Below are 19247 nucleotides of genomic sequence, written 5' to 3' on the forward strand. Positions count from 1 at the left end.
TGTTGCTCATGTATTTAGAAAGAACATAATAAATTCATCTGTTCTGTTTCTGCCCTTTATCTTGCAGGGTCTGATAAGTGGACAGTAGTGGAGAAGAAAATGTTTAATAAAGCCTTTACCATACACAACAAGGACTTCTTTATCATACAGAAAATGGTATTTCCTGTTATTCCATTTATTGTGTCACAATAGTAAGCTTTTAGGCAATCCATTTGTAAACAAATGTGTAACAGTACAATGCGGAGTGTTTCGTGTGATGAGTAAGTACATACAGTAGGGAGTGATTATGTAATCGATTATCATGTTATGAGCCACTGGAAAATTACAAAATTATAATAATAAACCACATAGGCCAAAAGGAGAGTGACAAATTAAGACTTTTGCAAAGAGTCAGATGCCCTCTCTGTTCCTAGGGTCTCTTTTGGTGGTCTGATACAGAATTACATATTAAAGCTTAGAGCTTTGACATTAAACACTAAAGCTTAGATTAGAAAAATAAGTATACTGAGATTCTCAGCAATGGCATTGTTGAATACGCTATGGTAACGCAACCATACTGTTCTTGTTATCAGAAGATAATATAGATACGTTATTTTCAAATTCCCTTGTACAGCTGATTGTACCTGTTTAGATATTGAATAAGTGCAGACCTGAATTAATTACAGAAGTACTTCCACTATAATGTAAAGAAACACCGATCTAAAGTCCTCCCAGTGCATATTCTGGCTTCTCTTCCATGAATCTGACATGAAATTAGTTTTGGTAAGAATTTAGGCAAATCTTATGCCTTCTACTGCTTGTTTATGAATATTTTCAATGTAAATCCTTTAATCTTCAGTCCATATGCAGGACCAGTAGTGCTCTGATGTGAGAGTCAGATAAAAAATGTGTCCAAAGCAGATGGAAATGTGCTCTGCTAGTTCAGTCATAAGAGTATGAACGTATGAGTTTATGAACTTGATAATACACGTCTCTGACATGTTTATTTATTTTTTTTGCTTGCTCTTCTGTAGGTTAAAACAAAGACAGTGGCACAGTGTGTCGAGTACTACTACACCTGCAAAAAGATATCAAGTTTGGGCAAGAAACAGAAAACATGCCTGTCTGACCTGGTCCCCGAGAGCTCGGTAATGACCAATCCACATCTTCCCTCATTACTACTTATTAGTATGTTAATGAATCTGTCCTTTCGGAGGGGGAAGCGTGCCCCAAGCAGAAACGGGAAGGCTGGATGTACTTATCTAGTTCAATAGGTTGAATAACTGGATGGCTCATTAAGGAATGGTAAGATAACCTCATCGTCTACCCACCGCTGTCTTCAGGATGACTGGGCCGAGGCGGAGATGGACGCGAAGAAGCCCCAGGAGCGGGAGCCCAAAGCCCTCAGGTCACCTGACCTGTCAGGCCCCCCCCCCAATGGCACTGTGGTCCTGTCCAAGAGCACTTTTATGTGTGAAGTGCCTGGCTGTGGTTTGGTGAGGGTCCTCATCGAGGCCGATGTTGTTACTACCAGACGACACAGCAATGGAAACAATATTAACACCCCCACACACACATCCTGTGACTCAATGTCTTTCCTGTCAGTTAAAGCTTATTGCAGTTTCATGCGTGTGTGTGTTTTTCGTAACATTTACAGTGACTTGTAAAAAGGCAATTTCTTTATATTTAAAAATGACTTCTTAGCCATCTAGCCATATAGATTCTTGGTCATATAAAGTAATGCTGTCCCATTTAGATAAATATCAGTTCCCTTTAAGATGATTTTCTCAGAAGCAAAAACTGATATCATATTCTCTTTATACTGCGGTCAGATGGTTCGGACAAGTTTTTCTATTTTCAGCTGTAGAAATATCAAGAGGGCTGGAAATTAAGCTCGCCCACTCATCCGAGTAATGTAGACAAAGGCCGAGTACAAAAAGGGACAAAAAAAAAATCTCTGGGTTAGTATTCGGTGAGATAGCATAGAAGCGTATCTCTGGGTTAGTATCCAGTGAGAATATAGTGGAGTATCTCTGGGTTAACGTTATCATCTTTCCACAACAGATCTTCTCCTCTAAGCCAGCCTTGAGCGGACATGGCCGAATTCACAGCAACCCGGGCACATGCCCCAAGCCTGTCTCAGACAGAAACAAAGCCAAGGCACAGGCCCAGTCGGTATCGAGCTCCCTGAAGAGCTCCCCGGCCCATAGCACCACCAGTGGGGAGACTGACCCCACGCTTCTCTTCCCTTGCAAAGAGTGCGGCAAGTAAGAAGTCCCTCGAGCATTGTTTTATGAACAGTAGTGGTCATACCTTCTTGGTTCAGTTAAAATAATATATTCAATACTGTGCAAATGTCTTAAGTAGTCAAAGAAAATGATGCTTAAATGATCTGCATATTGGTGTAAAACAGATTTTAGAGTCAGTCCTGCTACAACGCATGATATCACACCATTAATCTGTCTGAACACAATACTGTATATACACTATATGGACCCAGGCAGACCCTTTGCAGCAAATATGTAAAATCAAGCACCTAGTCATGCGGTCAAGTTTACAAACATTTGTGAAAGAAAGGGTCGTTCAGAAGAGCTCAGTGAATTCAAGCGTGGTGCTGTCATAGGATGCCACTTTTGCAATATGTCAGTTCATGAAATGTCTTCCCTGCTAGATATTCCACGGTCAACCATAAGTGGTATTAATGCAAAATGGAAGCATTCAAGAACAACAGGAACTTAGCCGCGAAATGGCAGGTAAATTGACAGAGCGAGGTCACCAAGTGCCGAGTTCGCCAACGCTCTGTTGATAAATAACTGCAGAGTTCCGAACTTCCACTGGCATTAACCCCAGCAGAAAAACTGTGCACTGGCAGCTTCATGGAATAGACTTTCATGGCCGAGCAGCTGCATGCAAGCCTCACACCACCAAGCGCAATACCAAGCATAGGATGGAGTGGCGTAAAAGCACACCGCCACTAGACTCTGGAGCAGTGGAAACATGTTCTACGGATTGACGAATGAGGCTTCTCTTTCTGGCAGTCTGATTGATGAGTCTGGGTTTGGCAGATGCCAGGAGAACGTTACATGCCTGACTGCATTGTGCCAAGTGAAAAAGTTTTATGCAGGAGTAGGAATCATGGTATGGGGTTGTTTTTCAAGTGTTAGGCTGGGCCCCTTAGTTCCAGTAAAGGGAATTCTTAATGCTTCAGCATACCAATACATTTTCAACAATTCTATGCTTCCACCCTTGTAGGAACAGTTTGAGGAAGGCCTTTTTCTGTTTCAGCATGATTGTGCCCAATACACAAAGCAAGGTCCATAATGATATGGTTGGGTGTTGTTCAGTTTGATGTGGAAGAACTTGACTGGCCTGCACAGAGCGCAGACCTCAACCCCATCAAATACTAGAACTAGAACGGAGATTGCGAGCCAGGCCTTCACGTCCAACATCAGTGCCTGACCTCACAAATGCTATTCTGGATAAATGGGCAAAAATTCCCATAGACACACTTTAAAGTCTTGTGAAAAGCCTTCCCAGAAGAGAGGCAGCTGCAAAGGGGGAACCAACTCTATATTTATGCCTATGGATTTAGAATGGGATCAGTACATACAGGGGCGTCACTAGGTTTTAAGGACAGGGGGGGCTTAGCCCCCAAGAAATGCACATGATATGAACAAACGTAGCGCATGAGCACAAAATTTCACAAACAGAAAACAAAGACTGAGAAATTGCTTTTCAACTTTTTTGGACAGATTAAACATCTTAGGCCACCAATAGATTTGTTGTTTTATTTCAGTCTGTTTTTTAATACAGTACAACAAGAAAACACAGGAAATGTGTTTGCTGCATTAACAACAAGAAAAAAACTGAAAATAAAGTACATAATTTTTATGGCTGCAATCACCAGTTACTTGGTGGGTGGAAGCATCAAAGAATGGCGTCTGTTTTTAAGAGTGGCAAATCGGTCAATCGCTCTGTTGTGACTCAGATGCTGAAGCGTGTCTCGCAGAGTTATTTAAGCGGTTCGGCGAAATTTCTGTTGATAACCCCCGACCCCAGGGGGTTAATTACATGGGACACTCTGCTGTTAGCTGGAGCTAACTAATTGTTATTACCAGCAGTGATGAAGACTTACTTTCTTGAAAAACTTGCGTATAGGCATGTTGTCTTGCTGTGTGCAGCATGTACGCTAGTGTGTCCGCAGGTGTAGATGCAGCGGAGTGTAAAGTAGCAGTGAAAACGTGGACTGGATTTTCAGTAATGTGGGCGTTCCCTGTGAACAACTGGAACGGATTGGATAGCGAAGCACTGACGCTACCTTAACACTGTAAAGTGAAAGGAATTATTTATGATCATATTCAAGTGAATAGTGACAGGTTTATATTATTATTTATTTAAACTCATATTCCTGCGTCTTCATATTGAATTTGTCTGCAATTTTTGTAAAAAAAATAAAATAAAAATAGAATAAGTAAAAAAAAAAAACTTGAAAAAAACCACCAAATTATTTAGGGGGGCTTAAGAATATTTTAGGGAGGCTTCAGCCACCCTAAAATAGGCCTAACGACGCCACTGAGTACATAACTGACACTTAGTTTCCAATTAATTAATGCATTAAGTAAGATTGTACTATTATATTTTTGTGTGCCCTCAAGTAAAGCGTTACCAATAGCTTTAAACATTTCCTTTGACAGCCTAAGACTTTTACGCGGAACTGCATATCCATTCATCTTCTGTAAAACTTAATCAGTAAAGGGTTATGTTGAGTCTGGAGCTTGTGGCAGCAAGTATGGGGTGTTCCCAGCATATTTTAATTAAATTTGACAAGACAATCCTACTTGCATTTACAAAAAATCATGTAGATTTAAAGCCTTGAGTATTTCTGACAGATAAATGATCCGTGTTGGATTACCTGGATTTTGTGTCGTCAAAATAGTATTGCTGCAAAGTGGAGGAAGCTGTGTTCGATTAAGGTTTTATATTTCATTTTGGCTCAGGCTTCTATTGCCCATTTCTCTGTATTTTCTACCTATGTCATTCTGCAGGGTGTTTTATAAAATCAAGAGCCGCAACGCCCACATGAAGACTCACCGGCAGCAAGACGAGACGCAGGTCTGGAGGCTCCAGAAGCCACTGGGTCACATGACCGTGGAGGGGGCACCTACCACCCCCCGCATCCCTCAGGTGCCCATGGCTCTCCTCCAGCTCCCCTTCGACCACATGGGCCTGGTAAAGCGGCTCAGGGAGGAGAACGACCACACGGAGGAGGAGGAAGAGGAGGAGGAGGAAGAGGAGGAGGAGGGGGAGGAGATGGGGAAAGGCTGCCCTCTTGTGGCACGTCCTGTGACGCAGCCGCAGAAGGGAACTGAATGACCCCTAGGCAGGAGAGAAGGCCTTGCTTCAGAAGGGAGGTCCTTATTAAACACTTTTAGTGAGAGTCCAAAAAGCTGAAAGAGTGAAGGCATTCAGGGTTTTATTCTCTTTATCTCAGGGTTGGTTTGGATTTTGTTGTTCTATGTTTTTATATTACAGCTTTTTGGACTTTTTTTATACAGAATAACAAATACATGAATACGTTAATGAGATGTATTAAGGATTCTAGGTACTGAATCTTTTTTATGACTATCGAACATGGTTCTTAGCATGTAAAGGTACAACAGTTCTCACCGTTCTCAAAACGGTGATGTCCTAGACCATTGTTTCCCAATCTGGTCCTCAGGACCCACAGACAGTCCACGTTTTTGTGAACTGTCTGGCAGGGAGCTTGGAGGGAGCAAAAACATGGACCGACTGTAGGTCCACGAGGACCAGATTAGGAAACACTGCCCTAGACAGAAGTTAGAAAACAGAGACCTGGTCAAAGATCAAAACACGTAACTCCAAATAAGAACTGAGGTATCTGCCTACACAGCAGTTACCATCTCCAGGAACTGCAGATTTGTACCCTCCTGCATCTTCCTGTTTATCTAATGCTTTATCCTGTTAAAGTATTGCAGAAAAATCTTTTATGCCGATTCCTGCATACTGCATAATTATAAATGTGCACAACCTGTATGATGATGCAGATGTCTTCCGCTCTATATACATCACTGCCTTTCTTTAATGTGTTTGTCATTATTGACAAGTTCACAAGAATGATGCACAAATAGTCGCTGGCATTCTTTATTGCACTTGGGGTTAAACTTCTGCCATGCTGTCCCCGCGCATTCAAATAAAGACTTTATTTTTGGTACGAAATAGGTCATGAATATGAATGTAAAATCTTTATTTTAAATACAGTATATATAAATTTAGCCAGTAGGGCGTAATATTCCTTTTCTTTGTTGCACTACTGAAAAAAAAATATAAAAGACTGGTATAAAGGCTATTCAGTGGGTCCACCAAAAAATGGGAAATGAATTTATGTTAATATATAAGAGAGACGTTTATAAAAAGAAAATTTCTATTTCAGTGGTTTACAATTTTTTAATTTTGCGGTAATGCGATTGTATATTTTATTTATCTCCTCCTATATTTATTCGCATTTACTATGATTTAGGAAAAGCCTATCATTCAGTTGGTTGCCAGTTCCAAAGCCAATTCATTTCTTTCCAGTCAATGTTACATTGTTGAAGTTAACAGTGTATAAATGTTTATATGTTTCCTGGGTTCTGTATCACAAAGCCAGATTTAAGGTATCCCGGTTTAGATGGACTGCTGTTCACTTACTTTTAGCCCTGACCACCTTAAATACGACCAGTTATATGGGAAGCAAGAAATCCTGCTTTGTGATACAGGTGTTTTACTCTGTTCAGAAAGTTGAAAATACTGTACTTCAATTGCATTTTTTAACCAAGTATTATTTTCACTGTAGCGTAATACCAAAACTCTCACAGCCTCAAGGTGTTTACTTGAATGTAACATATTTCTTTTATTTACCTTCGATTTTATTCAGCACAAGTCTTACTGACTTCTTCGAATGAGCACTTGTACACCAAGTCTCCATTGTTTCCTTGGATGGTTGGGTGAAATTGTGAATGAAATTAAAGTAAAAAATTACGTACAGCTACAAATACAGTATTGCAGATTAAATACTTTCTGGATTGAATTCTTTTTTTCTTTTCTATTTTGGTTTTTGCTCCTGGCATGTAGCAGGGAGAAATAAGCATATGTCTTTAGTGTGTATCTTCCTGTAGACATTTGTTATGTAGACACAGCAATCTGAGGAGCACAGCCACTATCCTACACTGAGATAGCACTGTCTTTCCCTCTGGAAACATACCTGCAGTTTCCAAAACTCCCTGTTCGATACAGGGATTATATTGCCCAAAGCAATATAATTTGTCAGATGGTGTCTCGCTGAACTCTCACTGGGAATGGTCAAGCCTCACTGGAATCATTTGCAAGTGACCTGGGGGCGGAAGGAAACTTTGATATAGCCAAAGGATGGTAAGGGCCTATTTGAGTGGTCATTCTATGTTATTTTTTTACACTTTTGTAGTTACCAATTACCATTTGTTTTGCATGTTCCTTAACTGGAGAAACAGCCAGGTTGTGTTTAAAATGAATTGTTAAGTAATTTAATTAAAAGGATAAATAAATGAGTGTCATGCCTTGCGTCCGAGCCTCCCATGTGCCACGCCCCCCCTCGCTACCTCGTGTGGAATCCCCGTGTTACCAGCTATGTCTAGTCTTGTTCAATGTAGTCTGGTGTATTTACAGTAAGTGCTTCCTTGTTCGTCTTCCCCTAGTCCTGTCATTGACGTTGCTACTTGTTTTGCCCCGTGGGCCTTTGCTGTTTCCTCAATAAACCACTCGTTTCCCCGACCCCCTGGACTCCCGCTCCTCTATCCCCGCTCTGTGCCCATTCGCCGCGTAACAATGAGCCCCAGGGCATCCCTGTCAAATGATCGAATACCACTGCTTTAGTTATACCACAAAGTAATATGGATAATCAGAAATAATGGGAAATTGAGAAATTTCTGTTTTGTAAAAACTTAAGGTAATATAATTACTTGTGTTTGTATGCACGGTTGCCAAGAAATTTCTATTTCTTTTTACCTGGATTTTCTTTGTTGTTTTGACTGAAAAGCTTTTGTACAGTGAAATTATCTTTCTTTGTATTGATAAAAATATTTTAACACCTTTTGAATGCCGTGTTGTGTCTAAATGTGTGGGATATTAATCCCATGTTGCTCGCGGGACAGCAAAGGCCGTCTAGTAAAACCAAGTCAAGAATTTTTTTTTTATAAACTCCAAAGGTTATCGTTCAGTCATTCAGTATTGCCTAAGCAGCCTATCACTTCGCATGCCAGATTCGAAAGATTTGAAGGCTGCTACAGTAAGTGTACAGGTCACATGGTGCACTTTTTTCTGTTTGTGGAGCAGTTGCAAAACTGCGGGATAAAGGCAATAATGGCAACCGGTAGTGGAGACAAATATCCAGTGTGGATAACTGCAACTGTATTCATAGAAGATACACGTAAAGAGCTAATTCATGTTATTTGTTTGACTTAATGCTGCGATGACCTCCTATCTTGCTAACTCTGATATTTTTTTTCTATGTCTAGGTCTATTTAATTAAGAAACATAATAACACAGAAGATGATTGGTTGACCGTATTAAATCCACCAATAGCTGCAGGCATTACTCTTTAGACGTGCAGAGATGTTATCTGTAGCCTGTATGTTTAGCCTTTGTATAGCATGTTTGACTTGGAACCTAGGCAGGGAGAGTCTGAATGGGATTCCAGGGCTCAACCAGATCCATAAGCCGAACGTGTTTCAGCTATGGAATGGAACAAATGAAACATGGGCCTCAGTATTCATGTGCTGTACCCCGGGTAAAATCTCACTTATATGGGTATTGGGGGGTGGGGGGCCTGTGTCCCAGTAGAGTTTTATGTCTAGCAACACCCCTGAAGTGAAAGCTGCATTCAGTAAGCAGTTTGGATGGATGGATGGATGGTGTAGTTGCGGGCCATTCCTAGTCATGGCCAGGAAATATGAAGCCATTTATTCGCTTATTTATTGTTGTTTTAAAACTGAATTAATAAGGTGAACAATGTCTGTATTTATCTGTATTTTGTAAATAATTCCATTCCATTTGGGAAATTTTAAACAATTACTCACATTTTAATCTTGTACTCAGTGTCTGATTCATTATTAAAACAAAGAAGCACAGATTGTCTTCAAACTTTGGCCTTTAACAGCATCGAGTGCAATACAGTACTTGTAACGTTTATTGTCTTTTACAGCTTGTCCAGACTATGGATAAACTGTGCCGTCTGTGTGTGTGTGTGTGTGTGTGTGTGTGCGCGCGCGCGCGCAATTAAGGTCTGACGTAAGTGGGGTATTTAAAAAGTTCGGCAAGTAACAAAAACAATTTTACGATATTATGTTATGGAAAAAGCGGATCAAAAACACTAATAATTCAGAATAAAGCTTGGAAGACACATGTGGAATAGCCATGGATACCGAAAAAGTAGATTTCAATCTACAGGACAACGAAGGAGAGAAGCGTGAGCTTGCGGCTGGTACAGGGAACAGCGAAATTCCCATAAATCAAAATGCGAGGCAACGAACCGAGAAAGTGGGCAAAAAATGCTCTAAGCCTGTTCATTTATCTTTCCTGCCGGAGAAATATGAGCCATTGATAGAAGCTGACGAAGAAGTTGAAAGAAGGAAAGAAGAAAAGAAAAGTAAGAGGAAAGAAAGGAATAAGAAATATAGAAAGGTTGGTTTATTAGGCTGGACTAAATCAAATTGGCAGTCAAAACTCTGTACAGTATGTGGGCATGGGGAGACTATTTATGGAATATTATGTTAAGTGAAGGACGTCGTTTCGAGTCCCATGCATTTAAATGTGTCCGATTATTTACAAATATTTAATGTGTACTGCGAACGACATCATGTTTGTTTTGTTGAATACATTAGACTGCAATTTAAGTAGTTATTACATTACATTAGGAGACATTCAGTATAGTATAATGAAATAACGGGATGGAAAAAAACTCTAAGACCCCCGAGTCAAGGGTAATAATTAACGTAGCATGGAATGTTCATAAGTAAATAAATCATTAGAAGAACCACACATGAGAAAATGTTAAAGCGACACAAGCTACGTAATCAAACTCACTATAAGTAGGCCTATCAGTTGGGCGTATATACCATAGAGTCAAACCTTTCAAAATTATATCTGTTTGACGTATATTTGTATATATTAGAAGTCCGTTTATAATAAAATATTTTTTTGACTATTTTTGTTTTTATCCTGCAACTTTAATCTAAATTGTATCAGGATGAGAATGCCTCCTGAGCACAGTATAGGGTACATTTATAAAGCCTAACCTTTGATCATACACGATGTACAGTGTGTATGTCATGGACTCGGGCAGCGCGGCGGCACGTGTACACTGGGGCGTTACTAAAAGCACTTCACTGTTCGTGAGCACGCAAGTTGGCATGCGCGCAGTGATATGCGCATTGTATGTAGGCTGCTGTTTCAGCAAGAAAAATCACATTTTCTGTCAGTTTTTTTCTGTCCTGTATTTATACAATAATTTGTCCTGTATTTACTTTGGGTAAAATGTGTAATTTCCCTTGCATTCACCTTTATATGATTGTTTGCTTCTGTCTGCCAGAACCTGGGCAAGGCTCTGCGATTCAGCTGGAAATGTCTGGTGGTTGGGCTGCAGACCTTAACAGCAGGCTACTCTACACCCATCTCAGCTGCAGTCAACTTAGCCTCTGGCTTCCAGGGAACAAAGTCCAAAGCGTGATGGGATTGAGCACCCACGATCCTAGGCACTACTGGAACAGGACCCTCCAACTGATGACCCTCGGAGCACCAGTTAGCAATGACTGTGATGTATTGCATTTTGGGGTCATTGGCACATTGCCGTGACGATGGTCTTAGATTTTGGTGCCTATAACTGAATACTTTTAGGTTTGCTCTGTATTATTGTTTGGAAATCATACTGTTGTTAAAAAATACAGGACACTCCCTTATCCATCCTTCATAGGGTCATTGCATTAAGCTCCTTGAATCATTTTTTAAATATCACACTTATCCTTTTTTCCATCACTCTCTCCAAGATAAGCATACAAAATGGATTTGCCTTTTTTAAAAGCATCTGATTTATCTGACTGATTCAGTAGTTTACTTAATTTTGCTTAATTTTGACTTGAGTTTTCATTGTTCTTTGAATTGCTTTTTAAAATGTGAAACTTTAGAAAACTTAAATAATGTTCACAAGCTACCTGTGTTTCATGCTTAATGGTTTGGAAAGCTCTGATGAAGCGTCAGTCATGTTCGCGTATGAAGCCTTTTGGGAAGTTTCAAATTGTTTTCTAGGGTTAGCATTTCGGAGTGATATACATCATAATATTCAGTCAGTCAGAGGACCTAGGTCTCATTGTCTTGCGATTGCACTTCTGTCCCTGATGTAAAATCAATGATTGTATTGAAGTTTCACAGATTTGACCCATTACAATGTAGCCAAATCTTCTTGGTTGTCTTGTTTCACTGTTCACCCCAATCACAAAATTAAGAGATTGTTTAAAATGGTTTTGTAATGCAATGTGTGACTGAGTCTCAGATGCTATTTGTAGAAAAAGATGTTTTTTAGTGAACTGTCCAGTAATTCTTTTAGTACAGTGTTTCTTAACTTAGGTGTAGAAATGCACATAAATGCACCAAATTCCATTTTAGTCATTGATATTGTACACACTGACATTAGTAGAATGAACATTCTGAGGAAAAATGCACAGCATGTTCTTGATTTTTAGTATATGATGTATGATGTACATGTTGCTAGGATACTGTGATTAAAGAAAACTGAAGTAAACTGAAACTTTGTACATCCAGACCAGTCTTTTACGACATGCAGCTTTAGTATGGCGTCACATCCATGGCAAAACTTGAGGGCGATAAAACACAAAGCAACAATAACATTTTGTACAAGTATGAAACTTACAAGCACAATATCATGCTCAAACTGTCTTTATTTGCTTCACGAATGTTTAATTGCTTCTTGATTTGACAGATATTCTTGCACGCTAAGTGGATTACCATCACCTGCTGTCTGTGCTTGAGTGAAATTTTTTGGGTCAAATTTGGGGTGGTTTTGACACTGGGGCCGGACCTATGGCCATTTCTGATGATGAATAATTGTCTGAGTTTGTCTGAATTCGAAAGTTTCAAATTTGCACTCGTGAGTGGGATATTTATACACATGAAAGTTTAAGACTTGTAGATTTATATTTTTCACTTTGTGTATTATCGCTCTCTAGTTTTGACATAGGTGTAACGCCAGGGTTGCCAAGTCTCACGCATCTGGCGTGACACTCACGCTATTAGAGTGTCATGCTCGGGCAAGAAATCTTACGGCAAATATATATTATTCTGATATAAACCTAAAATAAGCCATAGTAAAGGGCTTGGGGTGGTTTGAAAACCCTACAGACTATTTACAAGGTAAAAAAAAAAAAAACTGTACACATACATGTAAATGCATGTGATGTGTGTGCAGACTTGTTTTGAACTGAAAATCTCACCAAAGTTGGCAACCCTGGTGTGACGCCATACTTTAGTGGGAAACATATTAGGCTAATGATATTGAATTTCTAAGCACTTAGTAAATATACACACTGTCATACATTTATTTTGTTTAATATGTTTAAGTGTTTTGAAAATGATGGTAAATCCCAATTCTGGCACCTGTTTTGAGTGTAATCAGGGCGATCTTGACTGGCAGTCATTTTTCCAAACATTGCTTATTGTCTGATAAGCAATGTCTCATCTTTCTTTCTGTAACTCAGATTACATGCATATTTTGTTGAACTCTCACAACTGAACTTCCACTCTGCTCCAGTTTATGTGCTATTTTTCTATGTTTTCTTAAATGTGACAATAAAGCACTTCAGAGATGCAAAGGTGGATCTATCCCACACAATCACAAGCCTCAAACAAAGGCTAGACAAATGCTAACCGATCACAGATTTTTTAAATATATTTTTAATTAATTGTAAATGAGAAGAATGCAAGCCAATCATGGCCATGAACACTGTGGCCTACCCTACATCATATGTGCTACCCTACATCAGGTGTGCTCATCCATGTTATATCACAAAACCAGCATTATTACATTTATTATGAAGTTAAGATAAGATTAACATTAAGATTATCCCAAGGCGAAATTCTGGTGCACAAAGTCAGAACGTAATGCACAGCCAAACATACATATAGTGCCAAACAGATAAAGTGCAAAGGCAGCACACAAATAGTGCAAACAAGCAAATGGGGTGCAAACAAATTCACTAAAAGAATATCCCGATAAACAGAATATTGTACAATAAACGTGTTATAAAGTACAACAAAGTGTGATATTACAGTGCCGTTTGTGGTTCCCTTACAACCTTTAATAAAAGTATAAAGCCCCATCTCTTTCAGGAACACTTGAAATATTAGAGCTGGGAGTAGGGGTGTTGAGAGTGTTCAGCACCCTCTCCGGTCATTGATGGTAATGCAATGTCAGAATACCGCAGGACAGCGTGACTGTAGTTTTTGTCAAAGAAAAACAGTGTTATGTTAATTAACTCGCAATGGCTCAGAGGCGATTTTGTGATTATTTTCCCCAAAAGACTACTGTTGTTAGCTGTCGACAGCTAACGATGATACAAAAGAACTTCATTAATGTCTACTTGTCGTTCCTTCAACACCCTGAGTCTTTCCGCGTTTATATGACTTCAACCTCATCCTAACACTGTCTCTCCCCAGTTCTCTATCCTTGGTGACTGGTATATTGAAATGGTTTCACTTGGCACTATTGGATACTCTTATTTTCCACGAAGACTGAGTTCGTACTGGACTCTCTTGGGGCTATTTTTAAAATATCTTGTCAGAGCTTAGGTTCTACAGTATTTTGTACAGGCCTTCTTCTATCTTGCACTTGTTATTGGTTACTTATTGGAAACTAGAAACACTTTTAACAAATATTAGAAATATTTCATAAGTTTTGTAGTTTTCATACGACATACTTTTGATTACCCAAAAGGCGAGCAGATACTGATGAACTGATAGTGTCTTGCAATTATATTTCTGTATGAAATTCCGGCTGAAATTACAAAAATGGGAATAGGGAAAGAGACGATTTTAACCAACAAACGTGGGATAAGCATTCCTTCGTCACTTTCGGCTGCCCCTTTCAATGCACCATGCATGACGTATTCTACGTGACGTATTTCTGATGCGACTAGGGTTGCGTGTCTTGCGTTGTTTTGGGGGTGTCTTCGTTTGTGGCCATTTAGCTATATATGTTAATGGTCTTTTGAATAATAACCTTTAAACTCTGTTCAGCGTTCGATTGTACGTATTTCTGAGATGGCTAAACAAAATATCAGTTCAATCCCAATCGATAGCATTAGTAATATGAGAATAACTTCACTGTGGACATTCCTGCTTTCTGTAAGTACGCATGAGCTAGCAGCTAATATTAATAGTTAGCATTGAAGTATGTGTAATGGAATATATATATATATATATATATATACACGCGCACACACACACACACACATATATATACATGTATACATACATACATACATACACGCGTCTGGCGTGACACTTTGCTGTTTAACAGATGTTATGCCGAAAAAGGCATCCCTGCCGTAGAATGCATGCAGGTGTTCTGACGAGTTGAGCTTTTAGGGTTTTTTGGGGGGTTAGGGTTTTAGGGGTGTTTTGGGGGTTAAGGTTTTAGGGGTGTTTTGGGGATTAGGATAAGGGTTAGGGCTATCGATTAGCACTACGGTAGCCTAACTCGACAAAGTAGCTCAACTCGTTTCAGATCAGCGACCAATCGGTCATTTAGAGACAGGCATGCATTCTACGGCAGGGATGCCTTTTTCGGCATAACACCTGTTCTAACGCTCTCGCAAGAAATCTTACAGCAAATCTGTATTATTCCATTATAAACCTAAAATTACCTACACTAAAAGCGTTGGAGTACTTTGCAATTTACAGACTATTTACAAGGTAATAAAACTGTTACATATATGTAAATGTGCAGACTTGTCTCACTCCAGCCAGCAAAACTGTACTTGTGTCGTTACACTATGCTCATTAGCTATAATATTGTATGAATCCTTGCGCCTTAAATGTATACTAGTACATTTGGATAATTTATTCTTGATATTTTAATTAGATAAAGAGTTAATGGGTAATTAAAAGTTTTTCTTTCTTTCCAGGTAGACTGGTCGGAGTCCTGGTTGATCGGACTGCAGTTCTTTCACGTTCTGTGTTTTGCCACCACACTCCTAACATTCAGATTTTATCGATTGCAGGTCTGTCATTTCTTAGTATTGGGTAAGTAGTAGAAATTATTGTATCTTCGCTTTTTAGCTGAAAACAGTGAAGGCTTTTTCCAGTTATGGAATGATTTATAAAGGAGATTTTAATCAAGGGTGTTTTAGAGCCATTGTTATTATTGTAGTTATTATTAATTATGAATAAGTCATCTGGGTTGTTATCTTTAATGTAATTTTATTCTGAATTTTGGACATTTCTGTTCTAAATACAGTGGTACCTCAGAACTCGAATTTAATCCGTTCAGAACTCCGGATCGAATCCTAAAAAGTTCGAGTCGTGATCAAATTTTTCCCATAAGAAATAATGGAAAACCAATTAATTGGTTCCCGGCCCCAAAAAATTACACCTAAATATGTTTTTTTTAGCATTTAAACACAAAATGAACCGGATAATACAAGAAGAGCATATAGTGTACTAAACACATCTAAGCACATTTATCAAAATAGTAATTTGTAAAGTAAGAAAATGAAGGTATCCAAACAATGTGTCCTGCCTCGATTGTCTGCTCCTTCCGTGTGCCATGCCCCCTCGTTAACCCCGTGTGGAATCCCAGTGTGATCAGCTGTTTCTAGTTGTTTTCATTAGCTCTCTTTATCTCATCCCTGTTTCAGTTTGTTTCCCCAGTCCGGTCATTGTATTGTCCATCTGCGTTTTGCCTGCCTTACCTGTAATTAAACCCCGTATTCCCCGATACCCTGATGTCTGCGCCTTTGTCTCCGTTCCGTCCCCGCTCGGCACAACAATATTATTATAATTAAACGTATTAATGGTTTATTATTAATATTAAAATAATGAATAAGAAACTTTATTTTTAAATGTATTTATATTTATAATAATTACTATTACTGTCTATCATTGTCTAAATGTATTTTTACTGTCTAAATATATGTACAGTGGTACCTCGGTTCTCGAACTCACTAGAACTCAAATTTCTTGAAAGTCGAACAAACCAGTTTGACTTAGAACTCGATCTGAATATCAGAAGTCGAACCGTGAACGCCGACCTAATATAAATTGTACGCGCCAGGAAATGTGTCATACTACAATGCAATTCTTACTTGAATGCCTTCTTCACAGACTGGACGATTAGCCAAATAAAGCAGCGCAACATTACAGTAAATAACAATAAATAAACCACTAACTTACGTGTACTATTATGTCATTAATTTAAACTTTATTTTACCAGGTAAATTAACTGAAAACCAGTTCTCACTGCTTTACGTGATATTCGGTAGAAATAGCAGATTACGCATCGGAACTGCCTGGGATACAAGCATCATGCGTGTAAATAAACTCTTCAGCCAATAAGGGCAAAGGTGTGTCGTCACGGAGGCGGTTCCAGTTTGTGCAGCCGGGTGAGGGGTCGTAATGCATCTAACCAAAATGCATTGAGTCAGGATCAGAATGTGTTGCTTTAAGCCAGCGCTGTAAGCAAGTCGAACGCACCCAATGACCGGACTGGGGAAACAAACTGAAACGCGGACTTAATAAAGAGGACTAATGACAACAACCAGAAACAGCTGATCATATGGGGATCCCACACGAGGTTAACGAGGGGGCGTGGCACACGGAAGGAGCGGACGATTGGGGTGGGACAGGGGTAATGTTGGGATAAGATCTTTATTGTTTTGGAAGCCATTAAGAAAAAATGCTCTTCTTGTTTTACCCAGGTCATTTTGTGTTTAAATGCTAAAAAATAAAAAAGCATATTTAGGTGTAATTTTGGGGAGCCGGGAACCAATTAATTGGTTCTCCATTATTTCTTATGGGAAAAATTTGATCAGAACTCGAACTTTTTAGGATTCGATCCGGAGTCCAGAACGGATTAAGTTCGAGAACCACTGTATTCAGTTAGTGTAAACATGCACGATGCCATCACGGCGAATGGGAAGCTGAGACTGAAGCGTTACCCTTTGTTTCCGCTGAGAGACGTGCTGCGTGACTCATTTCCCCGCGCGTACGAGTTACCTTAGGTCGGCGTTTACGGTTTGACTTCTGAGATTCAGATCGAGCCCAAGTGATTTTTTTTCGAACTGGTTGGTTCGACTTTTAAGAAATTCAAGTTCTAATGAGTTCGAGAACTGAGGTACCACTGTATAGGGGTTGCCTGGTGCCTCTGGGTGGCGCTGTTTCCTTACACCTCCGCTTTGTGTGTGTGTGGATTTCCTCTGGGTACCCTTTTTTTTTTTCCCCCCAAAGTTCATTGCCATGCACTTTGGCTGATTTGTGTCTTTAAATTTCCCATAATGTATGACCGTGTGGGTGATGTACTGGCATTGTGTCCCTGGTGTCCTGTGTGACCCCACTGTGACCTTGAGTAGAATAAGCGGGTAGAACTGTCTTTCCAAATTGTGTCCTCAGTCAGTCTGATGCTTTTGTTCCCTCCAAGATCATAATGCTAATATATCAATATATCAAGGTAATATATCACTTGAACATATCTATTTATTTCTTTTTAGTTGGATTGGTGTACAGTGCAGAATATTTAAATGAGTTTGCTGCTATGCATTGGAGGTACGTATTGGTACTTTACAGCACTAACCAAAGTTCACCAATAACTTAATTCTAGTTAATTTCTCTCTGTTTATGTCATATGGTGAGTCAGTCATGTTAAAAAAGTAAGACATAGAGAAATGTCTAAGTGAAAGCTTATGAATTACAGGAAAACCTAATTTTTATCTTGTATTTTGCTTTACAAGGTCATTCTCAAAGTACCAATATTTTGACTCCAATGGGATGTTCATATCATTAATTTTCTCTGCTCCTCTTCTAATAAACACAATGGTGATTGTGGTAAGTCTTTTACATATTTAATGCTTATTCTTATAAGTATTCCATAATAAAATGTTTTATTATTAAATAGCTGAATAAAGGTGTTTTTCGGTTGATTAGCCTGTGGTGTATTAATTTTGACTAACCAAAATGATACATACTTACACCAGGAATTTTCCACTATTTTTGTTTTAAAGGGAGTGTGGGTTTACAAGACTTTTGCGACAATGACAGAACTTAAAACTCTGCAGCTCAAAAGGAAAGCGGCTAGAGAAAACAGAAAGAAAAAAGAATGACAAGAATGAAATATACAATGAAAAGTGTAATTTGTATGTTGCAATAATACTGTTATGTCAGTAAGGCAAATGTTAAGGCATATATCAAAATGGAGAAATGTTGGCAAATCACTGTATTTTTTTTGAAGATAACTGTAAATCATACTTTGAATTGAAAAGCAAACACTATCATTGTATTAAGTTGTAACTGAAGGTGTTTATATTAAGCGTTTGGTTATATGTTATTGTTTTATATAAGGACCAAATGCTGAATGGGTATATGGATGACATTCTATTATATTTTTGATGGACAATGTTTTTTGGAAATATGGTCTTTGTTATTTTATGGAAATATCTCATGGAAATTATTTGGTGTACAGAACTGTCACAGGTATTTACATATTTTTAGGTAAGGCCTTTGTACCAAGTTAATTTTGGCGTCAGGCATTATTTTGAATTTGAATTAATATTTGCTACTAAAGTGGACGCAGTGATATTGTACATATGACAGAAGTCTGTAAATATCCCATAAGAAATATATCATATATGTGACAAGATCACTAAATAAAACTGGTCATGGCCACACGGTGGCACTACAGTGTAAAAATAGTGGCTTCCATTGTATTATTGAAAGATGGGTCTTTGTCAATGACATACACATACCTGTTTTCAGCATGAGACATGTTACACATGTAGTAGCTGTTTAACACTAGGATCGGCCTTCTTAATCCGGTTGAGATTAGTCTTAAAGACTGTCTAGATGGCCCAGCCAGCAGGTACAGGGATAATTGGTGGTGTGACTCACTGACTCAGCTGAGGATAATTCTCTGTCAGGCACATTTGTATCCTAGTGAGCCTGCTTTCTCAATGCTT

General features: G+C 38.9%; 2 protein-coding genes across 7 annotated transcripts in view; both read left to right on the top strand.

Annotated features, from left to right (window-relative positions):
* The window catches only part of LOC111857971 (transcriptional-regulating factor 1), a 36265-nt gene extending 28155 nt beyond the window's left edge, over positions 1-8110 (top strand). For all 6 annotated transcript variants that reach the window (XM_023839289.2, XM_023839293.2, XM_023839292.2 and 3 more), the window contains 5 exons: positions 68-156; positions 1014-1127; positions 1323-1475; positions 2044-2246; positions 5025-8110. In XM_023839289.2, the coding sequence (XP_023695057.1) occupies positions 68-156; positions 1014-1127; positions 1323-1475; positions 2044-2246; positions 5025-5352 (887 nt within the window). In that variant the 3' untranslated portion in view covers positions 5353-8110. The remainder of the gene's footprint in view (positions 1-67; positions 157-1013; positions 1128-1322; positions 1476-2043; positions 2247-5024) is intronic.
* A 6054-nt stretch (positions 8111-14164) lies between these two features.
* Positions 14165-18981, top strand: tmem18 (transmembrane protein 18). Its single transcript, XM_023839162.2, has 5 exons — positions 14165-14424; positions 15207-15324; positions 17787-17841; positions 18027-18120; positions 18297-18981. The coding sequence occupies exons 1-5, from the start codon at positions 14341-14343 to the stop codon at positions 18393-18395; spliced, it is 450 nt and encodes a 149-aa protein (XP_023694930.1). The 5' UTR covers positions 14165-14340; the 3' UTR covers positions 18396-18981.
* Positions 18982-19247: the final 266 nt, after the last annotated feature.

The sequence above is a fragment of the Paramormyrops kingsleyae genome, chromosome 14, assembly GCF_048594095.1.
Source record: "Paramormyrops kingsleyae isolate MSU_618 chromosome 14, PKINGS_0.4, whole genome shotgun sequence".
NCBI classification, from domain to species: Eukaryota; Metazoa; Chordata; class Actinopteri; order Osteoglossiformes; family Mormyridae; genus Paramormyrops; species Paramormyrops kingsleyae.